The following is a 16,521-nucleotide window of genomic DNA, read 5'->3' as shown; positions in this document are numbered from 1 at the left end:
TGAAGCACCCAGCCACAGTCACCATTTGACTACCACTACCTGGGAAATCACAAGTGAAAAAAGTACAGAAATAGCTCTGGGGATCCCCAGCAAACCTCTGAAAACATGAGATGGAATCATGGTTGCTGTTGTTTATGGTAATTTATTACACATTAGTGGAAAACTGAAACAAGAGAGCTATTGACCAGTGAAACCATATGGAGTAATCATGCCTCCGGAACACATCAGTTCTCTACAGACAGCAAATAATTCCTATGAAGAAAGTATTAGTAATTCTTATGCTATTTCTATATCTCAGATGGCAGCAAGTATGATTTCAAGATAAAGGACACCAAGTTACATTTGAATTACAGATAAACAAAACTATTTTTAAAAAAATTTTTTTAGTTGTTGTTGGACACAATACTTTATTTATTTATTTGTATGTGGTGCTGAGGATCGAACCCAGCACCTTGCACGTGCTAGGCAAGCACTCTACCACTGAGCCACAGCCACAGCCCCTATTTTCTTAATATAAGTAAGTTCCATGCAATAATTGGAACATAATTATATTAAAATAACGTATGTTGCTAATCTGAAATTCAAATTTAACTGGGCATAGTTTGCTTTTATTTGCTAAATCTAGTAATTCAATATGAGAGGAATTTCTTTTTTTCTTTTTTTTGAAAAATGATTACTTCAAAAACTTTGGAGGTATGAATGTAGATAAGCTCTTTATGCCCAAATTTGTTGAATGCAATATAGATGGAACAGTCAGGAACAGGAGACACCAATGTTGGCAGTTCACAGACACAACTCTTACAAGTCCTACAAGGAACAAATGAGGTAAAAATTTTAAAGACAGAGAGTAAAAATTATTCAACAAAGAGAGATGACAGCTCTGAGGTTAAGAGTCCCCTGTTTCTCCTGAGTTCTAGTGTAGGTGCTAACTCAGTGCCCCTTCCTCCTTATGCAAGTCACCTCCATCACTCTGACCTGTTTTCTCATCTGCATTGTAAAACAGTTTGTGCTAATAAGTCCCTTTCAATACTTCAATCCCATGATTCTAAGGACTGATAGTAGAAATAGAATTTACATTGAGGCCATAAAATTAAGAATTTGGGATTTTCACAGACTTTAATTTAAAATTGGGTTTTTACACATCCAATGTTAACTGTCTGGAGATCCTTATATATCCCATTTTCAAATCTACATCTGAATTAAACAAACAATCACCTAACCATTTAACTAAATCTTCTCATTAAGCTATGATAAAATATTGCATTAAAAGCTTTTGGTTGCGGCTGGGGATGTGGCTCAAGTGGTAGCGTGCTCGCCTGGCATGCACAGGGCACTGGATTCGATCCTCAGCACCACATAAAAATAAAAATAAAAATAAAGATGTTGTGTCTACCAAAAACTAAAAACAAATATTAAAAAATTCTCTCTCTCTCAAAAAAAAAATAAAATAAAAAGCTTTTGGTTGAGTGCTAGGGTTGTAGCTCAGTGGTAGAGTGCTTGCCTAGCATATGTGAGGCACTGGGTTCAATTCTAAGCACCACATATAAATAAATAAAATAAAGGTCCATTGACAACTAATTTTTTTTTTATAAAAAGGCTTTTAGTTGAAAAGCATTTGCTCCTCTTTTATGAGTTAATGGTAACCACATTAAAAGTTGTACATGAAGAAGTTCAATTATTTAATAGTGAAAAGGAATGTAAAGCAAATGTTTTTGAAATTAGCTAAGTCTTCATGCTTCTGGAAAATTTTGTATCTTTTGATAGGCATAATATTGGACTTATAAATTGTTTAATTAAATCCTTTCTAATCCTAAATTCCTGATGACCCAAGGTGAAAAAGCAGCCTTAACTTGAATAGAAACAAATTTGTGAAGAATCCTAAAAGTAATCTGAAGAGGGAATTGGATTATTTTGAATTACTAGTTGTTTTCTATAAGCATTTGGATGAGAAACTCAAGTCAGTTTTTAATGTCATAAAATCAATTTACCAACATGCACTGAAAACTCACTGTGTACCAGTCAGCTCTATCGTATTTTATTAATTCCATTTCATAGCTTCAGAGAAGCTCAGAGAGATGAAATCTGTGCCTGAGATTTCAGAACTGATGAGAACACAGCTAGGATTTGAATGTAATTTTGCATGACATAAAGAAACACATTCTTTTTTCTATTTTATGTTTGCCACAAAAACATTTGAGGTATATAAATGTGGAAATTATATACTTAATGTTCTTGTTTTTTCTTCTAAGTTAATTTTAAAAGAACAGAAACAAGAAATAAATATTTCAACAATAAACAAAAGCCTAATTTCATATGCTGGTTTCTGTGTCCAAATCTCTCTTTCCTCACCTGTCTACGAAGGTCTCTTGTCTTCTTGCACATGTTGTCTATAGCAATATTCAAAGTATTACTCCTTTCTTTTTTCCCAGTCTGCAAGAGAGAAAAAAAATGACATAAGCAATGGTATCAAATTACTCTTTATCACTTAGCAATTTGCTTTCTAAATTTCCTGAAAATAACAGCTTGAAAATTCAAGAATAGTTTTCAAAACTGCTATGATATTGCATATGATTCATAAGCATTTTACTTAAGACTAAGTAGAATGGTGATTAAAGCTCATGTTATTTTCTTCTTTAAACTTTTGTAATATTTCTGATACAGGGTTTGATTCAATGTGGCAGTAAGCAGAGCATTATCTCCATGAAATTCAGATCTTCATTCTTAACAAGTCAACTTTTTAACTGCTAAGCATGCAATTAGCTTAAAAGCATTAGATGCCCAATTTGTCAACTTCTGTGGGAGTTTCTGAAGTCATTTTCATGGTGTATAGTGTAAGTTATGCAGAGCCATATTGGAGTTTTGCTAAACACTAAATAAAATATGCAGTGCAAATTCATAGCATTTGCAAAAGTTGACCACAATTTTAGCTGACAATATTCCAAGAACAAATTGTTTTAAGTAAGAACTGGATGCTGTTTTTGGCTCTTCAAGATAATTCCTGCAACACCTTTTTATTCTTTGAGCAGAACGGTTCTCTCTGTTACATCCTTAACCCAAATCTTTAGACTATTAAGCACATATAGAGTCACCTTGGTTGATATTTTCTACCTATTATTTTTGTGGGAAACAACTGGATTGAATTTAATCATACTTTTTCTGTGATATTGCATATAAAAGAGATTGGAAAAAATCATTATGCGATTCACCTCTAGGAAAATTGCTGCTTTTAAATTAATAAACTGAAAAGGGCTCTTGAGAGGAGACCTTGAAAATCAGGAAGGCAAGTTTATGCAACTAATAACTGAGGGAGTTTACACCACGACTCCATTAAAAAGGACACGAGGGCAAAGCATAGACCATGAGGCAGCATGTGAGACACTACTCCCGTGACTAACCTCAAAAATCCCCAAATCTTTCTTCAGACAGAAAGATTCCTGAACAACAAATTTAAGATCATTTATATTCCGTCCTAACCTACCTATTTAGTTTAATCAATTGCCACATCTTCTTAAGCACTATCCTTCACAGTAGATATATTCCTACATTTTTTTTCTTTTCCCCAGTTCTTACATATACCTGAAAGAGCACTGATTTCAGAGAGCATCTCTCCAAACAATACCTATTAAAATCCTTCCCACTCTTTAATGGTTTCCACAACAAATTTTCCTAAAAGATATGCTCAAAAATAAACATCTTCCTCTCCTTCCTCCAGTAGCATTTCCCAATATCCTCATTCTATTTCCATGCATGCTCATCACCCATAAAATGCTGTTAAAATCTTGACATTGACAGGCATATATTAAATTTTTAAATTTTTTTTACTTGTAGTTGGACACAATAACTTAATTTAATTTATTTATTTATATGTGGTGCCAAGGATCAAACCCAGCACCGCCCACGTGCTAGACCAGCGCTCTACCACTGAGCCACAACCCCAGCCCTATATTATTTTTTTTGACTCTTTAGTACAACTTACATAGAACTTATTGAATAGAATTAACTACTTTATAAGTGAGCAATTTGATTCAAAATACAACATAATTTTAGTTAGAGGCCTGCTGTATGCCAGGAAGATATAACGCTGGACTCTGAAGATTTCAGCATTGAGCTAAAAGGCACACCCAATTTCCTCTATTATCTGTTAGGTTCAGATTTTCTCAGCAGATGTTTCACTATTATTTAAAGAGTGTAGAAAAATGATCATCACTTTGAGATGATCCTATGGACTACAAGATTTGGAATCCATGGGTCTATCTCTTCTAATCTCAATACCAGCTTCCAAGTACTGTGATACCCAAAATTGATGCTATACATTTCTAGCTGACAAAATAGAGGACCACTAAGCCTATGCCATATTTTATTTTTGAATGGCAATGTGGAATGTGTACATGATAGAAACTGTGTCTAGTGAAGAAGGGGGTAAAAAAGGAGAGATAAAAGATATTGAAATGAGGCTTTTTCTCAAACACAAATAAAATTCTGTATATCAGAGCAATGGTGGCAACACACCCAGATAAAAATAGTGAATACTTCCACAGTTCTTACCCACATTCTCCATGCTAGCAGTACAAAGTTGTGAAGAGTTAATTCAGGGCTATATAAGGCAGCCCCATAAACAGATACACAATGGGCTCAGAGACACCTCTTAATTTTACCTAAGTTTCATGCATTACTAACTTTAAAAAAATATTTTTATAACTTTATTTAATTAATTTATTTTTTATGTGGTGCTGAGGATCAAGCCCAGTGCCTCACATACACTAGGCAAGTGCTCTACCACTGAGTTACAACCTTAGCCCCATATTATTAACTCTTGGTTATATCTCTTTCTATTTCATGAAAGTAGAGACATCAGAAAAAAGGGGGTGAAGGGAGCAGGAGTGGGAGAAAGAATTCTCCCACACATACCCACACAGTATCAATAATAATATGGGAGACTCCTATAGTGTTGGCTGTAAAAAAAATCACTAGCTTCTATGGTGTGATTCATCAGAACAACTAAAAGATGTCAGTCTTCTCAGACCTAGCAGCAAAGGCATACGAAACTTTAATAAAGGATGACAGGAGGTGACAGCATGAAGACATTCAATAAGGACAACAATGATGATTTCCTAATTTTTACTCAGAGCTTAACCTTAGTTCAAAATGTTTCCTTGGGTCAAAGACACTTTGTTCTCCAGGTAATGATAAGCAGTCCCTAACATTTAAGGAAATATAAAGTTCTTCATTCTTCCTTCCTTTTCTCTCCCTCTAAGCCCCACCTCCAACCACCCACACCTTTCTTCTTTTTCACCTCTAGTTTTTTATTGGGTCCTTGCTCTATTTATCCAGATTTATTTGGCTTCAGTTGAACCATTTTATGCCTCTTTATTCCTTTTGCATGGCATAAAAATAAATAAAGCAAGGAGAAATAGCCCCATCCTATTTAAAAGCCCTCATTCCTTCTGTTTTCAGAGCCTTAACAAATCATCAAGCAATGAGCTAAGACCAAAGGAGAATTCTGTGTTCTGAGATGAGGAATGGAAATGGCAGGATATTAAAACACAACCACAGATAACAGTGAGAACTTTCCTATATTCCAAGTGCTGACAAGAGATGATGCTTCTTAAAGGAATCCTTGACAGGAGCCATTATTGGGTCAGCACAGTCCTGCTATTAGAAAAGGGATGACTTTAAGGGAGTGTCAGGGAAAAGACTGGGAAAATGTGGTGTGGATCAGCATTGCACAGAGCCAGCAGTCATATTCTTCATCAGGAAACAAACTGCAGGAAATATTCTACTGAAAAGAACAGTTCTGAGTATGATCTTTCATTCAATGAAATTTCATTAAAATCATTATTGCGTTTTATAAATATGGTCCCAGTAGGATTCAGGCTTAGATCTATATAATCTTAACTATGAGTCTTTCCATCAAGTCTACCTCATCATTTCTCCCATATAACTACCGTGGTTAATTGTACTCTCTCATGGTTCCCTTAAAGGTAAACTACACATCTGGAAAAAGTTCCTTTATAAATAAACTTCCATTGAATTATCCTAATCTGAATGTTCCATCTGTGTCCTATTGGGACTTTGCTGGAGAGAACTTTCCAACACTGCATTGTCTGATATGCAGTATCTACGAATCACATGTGGCTATTTAAATTTAAGTGTAAATTAATTAAAACATGACATTAAAAATTCAGCTACTTAGCTCCTCAATTTGAAAAATCTAAAGTGCTCAATATCCACATGTCTGGTGACTACTGTATTGTAAATCCAAAGATAGAATGAGTTTGTTACTGCAGAAAGATTTATTGGAACGTGTCATTCTAAAACATACATTAAGTTCTTAACTCTTTATGCAAGTCACCTTTCAGTTAGATCAGAATAAATAGAGAGCTAAAAGCCAATAAACAAAACATCTAATCATTGAGAAAGAGAGGGTAATAATATTTATACTTCTTATATAACACTTGGATTAATAAATAGTCAATCCAATATAGTCAACAAATCTTTATTATCTATTATATGCCAGGTACTTTCTGAGGATCAATGCTGCATTAACCCAGTGCCCATCTTTGAGCAGCATGCATCTAGTAGTAGATATATACACAGACTCAGTTCTTAGTAGAAGAATCTAGAGTAATGTTTAGGTGGATGAGAGCAATATTCCATTAAGGGTAAGGGAAGGATTGAGGGGAAGGACTGAAGGATGATGGGAGTCAGGCAGGTGAGCACAAGAGCAAATACCCTTTTGGGGAGACAGTGACAACCTGAGCAAACGTCAAGGTCCATAAAGCATATTTGGTAATCAACATAAAATGATGAGGGGAGGACTTCCTGATCCTGGAGGTCTTTTCTTTCCTAAGGATGAGGTTGATCCTATAGACAGACAGCAGGTGTTATTAAATTTAAACAAGTACAACAAACAGTCATATCATTATGTCAAACTGCTAGAGTCTGCACAACAGATTTGAGGCAATTAAGAATACAAACAGGCAGAAGACTAAAACAGTCACAGCAACAGTCTACAAAAGGAATGAAAACTGTTGAAACCAATGCAGTGACAGTTAGGATAAAGAAAAATGGCAGGCCTAAGGACTGTGAGTCAACGAGGTAGGATGATGACTGGCAGGTGCTGGCAGGTGAAGGAAAGAGAACAATCTGGGTTGGTGTCTGGGTTTCTAGCCATAATGACTGGCTGAATGGTGATGTTGTGAACTGAAATGATCATTTCAAGAGAACTGGGTCAACAAAAATGATAATTCAACTTGGAATTGCTGAAGGACCTGTGATCAATTGGCTATTGTATGTTCTATGACCAACTGCTTATCCACATTATATCTCACTACAGTATGATACCCTGGAGGGAGAGAAAGCCCTTAGAGCTTTATTTTTCAAAGCACCCAGCAGAGTGCTTTGCACATAGTAGGAGCTCATCAGAATGTAGAGAAATAGTGGAGAATAGTAGAGAAATGGAAGACTGCATAGAATTTTTTTTTGAGAGAGAGAGAGAGAGAGAGAGAGAGAGAGAGAATTTTTTTTTTTTTTTTTTTTTTTTTTTTTTTTTTTTTTTAGTTTTCAGTGGACACAATATCTTTGTTTGTATGTGGTGCTGAGGATCTGAACCCGGGCCGCATGCATGCCAGACGAGCGCGCTACCGCTTAAGCCACATCCCAGCCCAAACTGCATAGAATTTTGACAAATTTTGTCATATTTCTGGTACTTAAAATTTCCAAACCTATAAAATAAAGGTTTGTCCTCAATTGCTCCTATATTCTTTCATAACTTTAAAATGTTATGAAAGGATCACATACTCTAAAAAGAAAAATTATAGAATATTATGTTACTTTTATTATACAATTTCTTGCATGAACAGCTATTGAAAATGCATCAAAACATGTGTGAGTGTGATATAAACCTGAAATCATACAAATAAAAGGAGACATTTGAAATAGGAAGGCCATAATCCTCACCCCAGAAAACTACAAGACTCAAACATTAAGGAATGAGGATTAAAGAAAATGATAATTTATTTAATTCATAACCAAATGAAGATGTTAGTGCAGAGGAGCCCTATGTAGAATTCAAACAGCAGGAAAATGGTTTTTGTTGTTATTTTGTTGTTGTTGTTTTATATGTATGACATTTTATTCAAGCTTTTAAAATGAAACATTTCCCTTTTAGTGGAAAAATCTTTATTTCATGGTAAAGATGAAATATGATGCCCTTAAACTTAGTTCTTCTCTGTAGAAATAGCTTTAAAAATATTTTATGTTTAACAAATAGCAGAGGCAACAGATTCTAGTCCACATATTTCAGGCATGAAAGATATACAAATAGACAAGCATAAAAAATCAAATCTCTTCTTTTAGAATACCGCTGTACTAATGTCAGCATGTCAGGAAGACACCCTGATTGGGCCTGCTAAGTAATCTATCTGAAGGAAGAACTGAGATATGAAAATAAAACTAAAACAAACCAGAAATTAACTCTAACATTTGAAGTAAGCTTTTTAAAAGTAACTGTATATAAAAATAGAATGAAACTACTATAAGAAAACATAGAAGAAATGTTTTGAGACATAAGAATGGGTAGGTTTCTTTTTGACACAATCCCCAAAGTACAGGAAACAAAAGCAAAATCCTGATTAAAAAGCAAGTAATAGGGCTGGGGCTGGGGCTCAGGGGTAGTGCAATTGCCTGGCATGTGTAAGGCACTAGGTTTGATTCTCAGTACCACATATAAATAAAAAAAAAAGGTCTATCAACAACTTAAAAATATATATATATACATATATATTTTAAAAAGCAAATAATAGACCCAAATTAGCATTTATATAAAGATAGCATACAAATGGTCAACATGTATATGAAAAAAAATGCCCAACATCACTAATCATCAGGGAAACAATAATCAAAACCATGATTATATATCACCTGACATCAATAAGAATGACTATTACTGAAAAGAAAAAAGATAAGTGCTAGTAAGAAAGTAAATGGAGAAAAGAAAACCCTTGCACACTGTTAAGGAGAACATATATTAGTGTAGCCATTATGGAGAATAGTGTGGAGGTTCTGTATGATCCAGAAATTGTACTACTGGGTACATGTCCAAAAGTAAATAAAGTGGGTATGTTGAAGACATAACTCCATACACATATTTATTGCAGCACTATTCCCAATAACTAAGAAATGGAAGAAACTTAAGTGTCCATCAAGTGATGAGTGGCTAAAATATGATACACACACAACAGAATACTATTTAACCAAGCATGATGGTGCACACCAGTAATCCCAGAGACTTTGGAGGCTAAGGCAGGAAGATTGTGAGTTCAAAGCCAGTCTCAGCAACTTAGTGAGGCCCTAAGAAACTTAGTATGATCCTGTCTCAAAATAAAACATAAAGAGGGCTATGGAGGTGTCTCAGTGGTTAAGTGCCCCTGGGTTCAATCTCTACTGCCAAAATCATCATCATCATCATCATCATCATCATCATCATCATCATCATCTGCCATATGAAAGATTAAAGGATGAAATCCTGCTATTTCTGACACCATGCAAGGAACTGGAAGTATTATTCTATGTGAAACAAACCAGGCACTGAAAGACAAGTTCCACATGATTTCTTTTATGTGTAGAATCTCAAAAAGTTGATTTCATAGAAATTGAGAGTAGAATGCTGGTTACCAGAGGCTCAGGAGAGTAAGGGAGTAGGGGGAGGAAAGTTGTTCAATGGGTGCTGAATTACAGTTAGATACAAATAAAAAGTTCTGCCCTATTACACAATAGGGTAACTATAGAAAAGGACAATATAATATGTATTTTAAAAAGCTAGAAAAAAGGATTTTAATATTTTTGCCACAATCATTTGAGGTGATAAGTTTACTCTGATTTAAACATTACATAATTGATACCATTAAATCACATGATACCTATAAATTTGTACAAATTTTATATTTTTATGTATGAGTTCAAAATAAATTTTAATAAAGTTTTAGAAAAAATAGTATATGCTTTAGAAGAATAATAGAAGACTGCAAATTTCTTAAACTTTTGTATTGTTTGGAAAAGTACAATGCTGTGTTCATGTACTGCCTACTGGGGTAGGATGGGGATCTGGTGAGGGGGAACAAGCATTGTGTCAATGTTTGCCACATCGCAGCACTTTACATGTGCTGTCTAATCTGCTGTTCCCACAACTCTTCACATGTTTGCATATGAAGACACTGAAGTTCAGTTTGTTTTACTATCTTGCCCCAGGAGGACACAATGTAAATGGTTGGATCAGATCAAGTGGAGTCCTTGCTCAGACTTAACACATCATTCCATAGAAATGAGAATATGCTATAACTTAAGCCAACATTAACATTTCTATGATGAAAATTATATGAATGTATTTCAAAACTATAATAAGCAAAATATAAATTTGTGGAGCCCCTTGACATTGTGTTTGAATCTGAACTCCATCACTTGACAGCCCAAGTTATAAATCTCTCAAAGGTTGTCTCTTTGTCCATAAAATGAAAATAATACAGTCATTATATTATATCATTATTATAAGAAATTAACAGATAAAGGATATACAAGTTCTGGCAAAGTAAGTACTCAAGAAATGTTAGCAGCTATTATCATGCTTACATTGTTAATAACTCTTGCATTTCCTGAAACACACCAGCTGGCTGATTTCCTTATGATTTTCCAATCACTGACTGTCATCCAGAAAACCTTCATCTCTACTTGCTCAACAAGAAGATTCTTATTCATAAATTGGTGCATTTAGACTGCCTTATTCTCAGTATCACCATTTTTGACTCAACCTCACAATAAAAAATAATTACATATTCTTCTATTTGGGTTTTCACTAATCTCTTAACATAGTTCAATTATAACACCTTTAAACATTATATTTTTATTTATAATCTGCCTCATCTTTTTTTCAGTTTCCCATTTTATTGATTTTATTTTTTTAAATACATGACAGCAGAATGCATTACAGTTCTTATTACACATATAGAATACAATTTTTCATACCTTTGTATATAGAGTATGTTCACGCCAATCCATGTCTTTACACATGTACTTTGGTTTTTTTTATTTTTTGAATTACAATTCTTATTACACATATATTGTTAAGGTCTGTAGACAAGTCAAAATAACACGTGGTATTTTGCCAGAGAAATGTTAGAGTTCATAAACAAGTCTGGATGGTGCCTGGCAAAATGCCAGAGGGAGTGGTTTGAGAAGTAACAAAAGCAAGCCATTAAGTGTGGAGATTCTTTATTGGTTGACTGATGTATCTAGTTTATGCTAATTAAGATAAGCTGTGCAAAATGTATAAATAGCTCTGTTGTCCTGCAATAAACGGCTTCCATTCCTGCTGTATCAATCTACAGAAGTTATTCGTCGCCCCCCAGCAGATGGTGGCCCGTTACGGGTAGCCCCGGGACCCTCGGGGGTAAGTGACGAAAAAAAAGCTGCCCGTCCATAGATAGGACGGGAGCAATCTGCTCGTCCCTAGACAGATAGGGCGAGAGGAAAAATGGCCATTTCGAGAAAATGGAGAAGATTGATGCAGTATGTTTGTGTCTTGTTTTGTCTCAGTGTATTGTATTGTCTTTATGATGAAAATATGGAAGGGGTGAGAAGTAAATTGATAAGGGAAAGAGGCACCCCAATGGAACGAAGAATAATTAGGGCATGTGTTGATAAGAGCCCAGGAACTCTAGTCAGAAAGAAAAAGAAAGTTCAGAAGAAGAAAGATTATCAGGAAAAAAGTTGCAGCAAAAGGCTATTACTAAATACTTTATGTTACCGGAGGGTGCGTGAAACGGAGCGGCAGCTGCCTGGAGCTCGAGCCCATCATGGCGCAGCAAGGGCTTTCCAAGCAGCGACAGCCGGCTCTTCCCCCGGGAGCAGGACGCCATTGCAAGAGCCCAAATCTAGACCTGACCTGGAGGCACAGTCTCCCAGGCTCTTGCTCCCTGTGCTCAGAAGCAGTTTGAGTCCAGGACACTCCCCAGGGCCATCTGGGGCTGCCCAGAATGCTACAGCTGGCAGAAGACGCTACCAGCGTCCCTGATGTTTGGTCATTTTCAATGCCAATAACTAAACTACAATGGTTCTCCCACACCTGGAAGCTAATGAGTAATGAGCACTATTAAGGCTTATTTCAAATGTGAAAAACCTTGAGATAATGTACTAAATTGTTCAGAAGGTTGTTTTCTTAGTAGAATGCTACGAGATTTTCTTTAGCCAGTGTTGCCGAGTTCCTGCCTTCATCTCAGAGCCAGTAAAGAAGAAGGTGGAAGAATTTCCAGTGTTGCTAAGAACTGGAGGAGACTTCGGCTGAAAACCGGACGAGACTTCGGATCAAGGTAGCTGCCTGCAGAACTTACCTGGACTGTGATTTAAGCTAGCTGCCTGCAGAACTTACCTGGACTGTGATTTAAGCTAGCTGCCTGCAGAACTTACCTGGACTATGATTTACCTGGACTGTGAGTTAATCTATTGAGACACTGCTTTACTTGGACTGAGACAACAAACTTTTGTACAACAAATTGTAACTTGATATCTTTGCTAACAGTGTCATTGCTGGTATAATTTTTCCAAGGGCTTCTTGCATGGAGCCATTAATTGGCTTGGTATTGTTACATTTTGTATCCTCACTTTCTGTTTGTAGCAGGTTATTTATGGTGTTTCTGTAAAAACCACTATGGTCGTTATTTAAATTAAACAAAAGGGGGAATTGTTAAGGTCTGTAGACAAGTCAAAATAACACGTGGTATTTTGCCAGAGAAATGTTAGAGTTCATAAACAAGTCTGGATGGTGCCTGGCAAAATGCCAGAGGGAGTGGTTTGAGAAGTAACAAAAGCAAGCCATTAAATGTGGAGATTCTTTATTGGTTGACTGATGTATCTAGTTTATGCTAATTAAGATAAGCTGTGCAAAATGTATAAATAGCTCTGTTGTCCTGCAATAAACGGCTTCCATTCCTGCTGCTTCAACGTACACAAGTGATTCGTCACCCCCCGGTTATTCTGCTGCAGCCGGACTGCGGCAATATATACCATAATTTTTCATATCTCTTTATATATAAGTATGTTGACACCCAATTTGAGTCTTCATTCACATGTACTTTGGATAATGATGTCCATCACATTCCACTGCCCTTGCTAGTCCCCTGCCTCCTCCCTTTCCCTTTCACCCCTCCTCCCTTTCCCTTTCACCCCTCCTCCCTATCTAGAATTCATCTAATCCTCCCATGCTCCCCCACCCTACCCTACTATGAGCCAGCCTCCTTATATCAGAGAAAACATTTGGCATTTGTTTTTTGGGATTGGCTAACTTCACTTAGCATTATCTTCTCCAACGCCATCCATTTACCTACAAATGCCATAATTTTATTGTCTTTTAATGCTGAGTAAAATTCCATTGTGTATATATGCCACATTTTTTTTATCCATTCATCCACTGAAGGGCATCAAGGTTGGCTCCACAGTTTAGCTATTGTGCATTTTTATCATCTCACACCAGTCAGAATGGCAGCTATTATGAAGCTAAACAACAATAAGTGTTGGAGAGGATGTGGGGGAAAAGGTACACTCATACATTGCCGGTGGGACTGCAAATTGGTGCAGCCAATATGGAAAGCAGTATGGAGATGCTAGACTGCTGCCTGTGTTTTCAGACCAAAGATGCTTTTGCCAGAATGCAAAGTTTCAACTGATGTGGACCAAATAGGAAAAAGATATATTTGTGGTTTTGCACTGCAAAAGAAACCAAGTTGTTTAACTGGGGATGTTACTCATCTTCTTTGAATCCTAGAGATGGATATAAAACATAGCTTTCTCTTTAAAAGATGTTTCCAAGAAGAATCAGTTATAAATCTGGGAATGGAAACACCATTTGACCCAGCTATTCCTCTCCTTGGACTATACCCAAAGGACTTAAAAACAGCATACTACAGGGACACAGCCACATCAATGTTTATAGCAGCACAATTCACAATTGCCTCATCTTTTAAACAATCAACTGAACTCTATAATCATGGTATCTACTATAGTATCTGAAACTCAATTAATGCTAGTAAATAAAATGAGTAAGTGAAAGAATGGTTAACCACACTTTTATTAATAGTAAATAATATTCAAACTATTTTATAAATAAATCCAGAGGTTGTATTTATAACAAAAGTAAGTAGCATCCATCCTCTTAGCTCTCAAATATTTTCCTCAGTGTTGTTACTCATAAATTGTAATCATTGCCCCTTACAAAGAAGATACAACATAAATTTGGTATATAGATGAAAATCTAATTTTTGGATGAGAAAATGGGGGTTTTAAAATAAGTCTCTTTAAGTCCTTAACTAAGTTGAATCACCTCTCGTCCTTTGTCTCAAATATCTTTTGCATTACTGATCTTCAGGGTCCCTCCATCCTGAAATAGCATGTGCTGCTGTGGTTCTCCGGTTGATAAGCAAACTAGTAAGAAACTAGTCAAATACCAAGAGCATGACACTCTAGACTGCTGCCTGTGTTCTCAGACCAAAGATGCTTTTACCACAATGCAAAATTTCAACTGATGTGTACCAAATAGGAAAAAAAAATGTATTTGTGGTTTTGCACTGCAAAAAAAACCAAATTGTTTAACTGGGGATGTTACTCATCTTCTTTGAATCCCAGAGATGGATATAAAACATGGCTTTCTCTTTAAAAGATGTTTCCAAGAAAAATCAGTTATAAATATATCTAAGTACAGATGTAAAGAAGATCCATCCCAGAGACTAACAGGTAACTTTGAAAGAGTCTGGATGTATGAGGAGCAACCTGGCACTTTGTTTCCTAAAAATCACTGGCTCCTTCACTGTTTTTACTTCAAGCTATTATGTTTTGTGATAATTTGTCTCCATCCTTGCTTCCTATCTTTCCTCTTTTACTGCTGAGTTTTCTTCACCATTCAAGCCAGGGAAACTTTGGAACTGATCATTGTTCCTGGTAGGAGGAATTTAAAAGATGGAGTTCATTCATTTCAGTAATTCAGCATTAAACTAAACTTGCTGTGACCCCCTGCCCTAATGGGTGTCAAATCTTGCCAGCTCTTACGTCAGTGACTATTTCTGCAAATCATGCTGTAGTTATCATTTAATGAAGTGAATAGGTTCAAATTTAAAGGTTTTGTGTAGGTTGAAGGCTGAATCCAAAGATATTATGTATATTAATGGTTCCTAAATACTTGTTGCAAGACTCATGCAGTGAAAAGGCAAAAATAGAGATAATCAAGTTATTTAGCCATAAGAAATACCTTTTTCTGAGAGTATTTCCTTTCTTATGCTAAAATTTAGGTCACTTATTTCCTAGAATAATGGCTTTATTTAGTGGTAAGTTAAAACGCTTTTATTTGATAGCAAAATAATGATAATAATAAACAGATCTCTCAGGTTGTGTTTGTGTGTATTCTTTGCCTATTTTTTCTAACTTGTTTGTATAAACACATAATTTCAGGGATCAGTGGTTTAAAACAATGGAATAAAAATTGTCAATTTACAATAAAAACAAGCAAAACAAATCTGCCTAATCTTGCAATCAAAATGGTCAATAAGCCAGTTGTGGAATTGGCATATAAACAGAGCTTAAAATAATTTCTCTGCTTTTGAAACCAGACTTATTTTCTCAGCTTGTTCAGGATATTTTATACTAGTGCAATGCATTCAAAATAACATTGATGGGGGTGTTGCTCAGTGATTGAGTGCTTGCCTAGCATACACAAGGCCCTGGGTTTGATCCTCAGCACTGCAAAATGAATTTTTAAAAAGTAAGTAACATTTAGATTAAACTGCTTTTAAGAGCTAGTATAATAGTGGAATTAGATGGATATGATTCAAATCTTAGTTGTTAGACTTATTCACAAGGTGATCACATGCCAGTTAGGTAGGCTAAGCTTCAGTCTTACTTATAGAATGAGAATGACACTACCTACTTTGTGGGGTTGTTGTGAGAATCAAATGAGATTTTGTCCAGAAAGCATGTTGAGCCATAATTTCCTTTTAACTGACATTTGATAATAATATGTATTATTACCAATAAAAGTAATTTAAGATCACTGAGGGTACAGAGCATAAACTGTTCATTCTCTGTTGCACCCCCAGCAGGGTTTGGCCATAATTTGTGCTCTGTGTGCATTAATTGAATGAATTTTTAAAAGAGATGTTTGAACAGCTAAATGAATGAATGAACATATATGATACAGATAATATGAGGAGGGTTTTCTTATGGTCTTTAGAAAGGTTATAAAACATTTATTACATGGGATGTTAAGCCTTTGAATCTGGTATCATCCTCAACACAGCCAGTGTAACAAAATACAAACATCTAAGCCAAAGTTCTCAAATCCTCAATTTCAATGACAGGTTAAACTATACATCACATCTTTACTGACATTTCAATTTTCAAAATTGCTTTACTGAATCATCATTGGAGGGTCTTAACACATTTCACAATGAGATCTGGCTCATTCTACAAATTTTTTGAGTTTTA

The 16,521-nt window shown here is 35.5% G+C and overlaps 1 protein-coding gene across 1 annotated transcript in view; it reads right to left on the bottom strand.

Moving 5' to 3' along the window:
• Ctnna3 (catenin alpha 3) overlaps positions 1-16,521 on the bottom strand; it is a 1,639,810-nt gene that overhangs the window by 790,957 nt on the left and 832,332 nt on the right. The window contains exon 8 of the mRNA XM_078041358.1: positions 2,350-2,430. Coding sequence (XP_077897484.1) covers positions 2,350-2,430 — 81 coding nt within the window. The remainder of the gene's footprint in view (positions 1-2,349; positions 2,431-16,521) is intronic.

The sequence above is a fragment of the Ictidomys tridecemlineatus genome, chromosome 1 (genome assembly GCF_052094955.1).
Source record: "Ictidomys tridecemlineatus isolate mIctTri1 chromosome 1, mIctTri1.hap1, whole genome shotgun sequence".
NCBI classification, from domain to species: domain Eukaryota; kingdom Metazoa; phylum Chordata; class Mammalia; order Rodentia; family Sciuridae; genus Ictidomys; species Ictidomys tridecemlineatus.
Note: the sequence above shows the minus strand (reverse complement) of the source record. Positions and strands in the feature narration are given on the sequence as shown.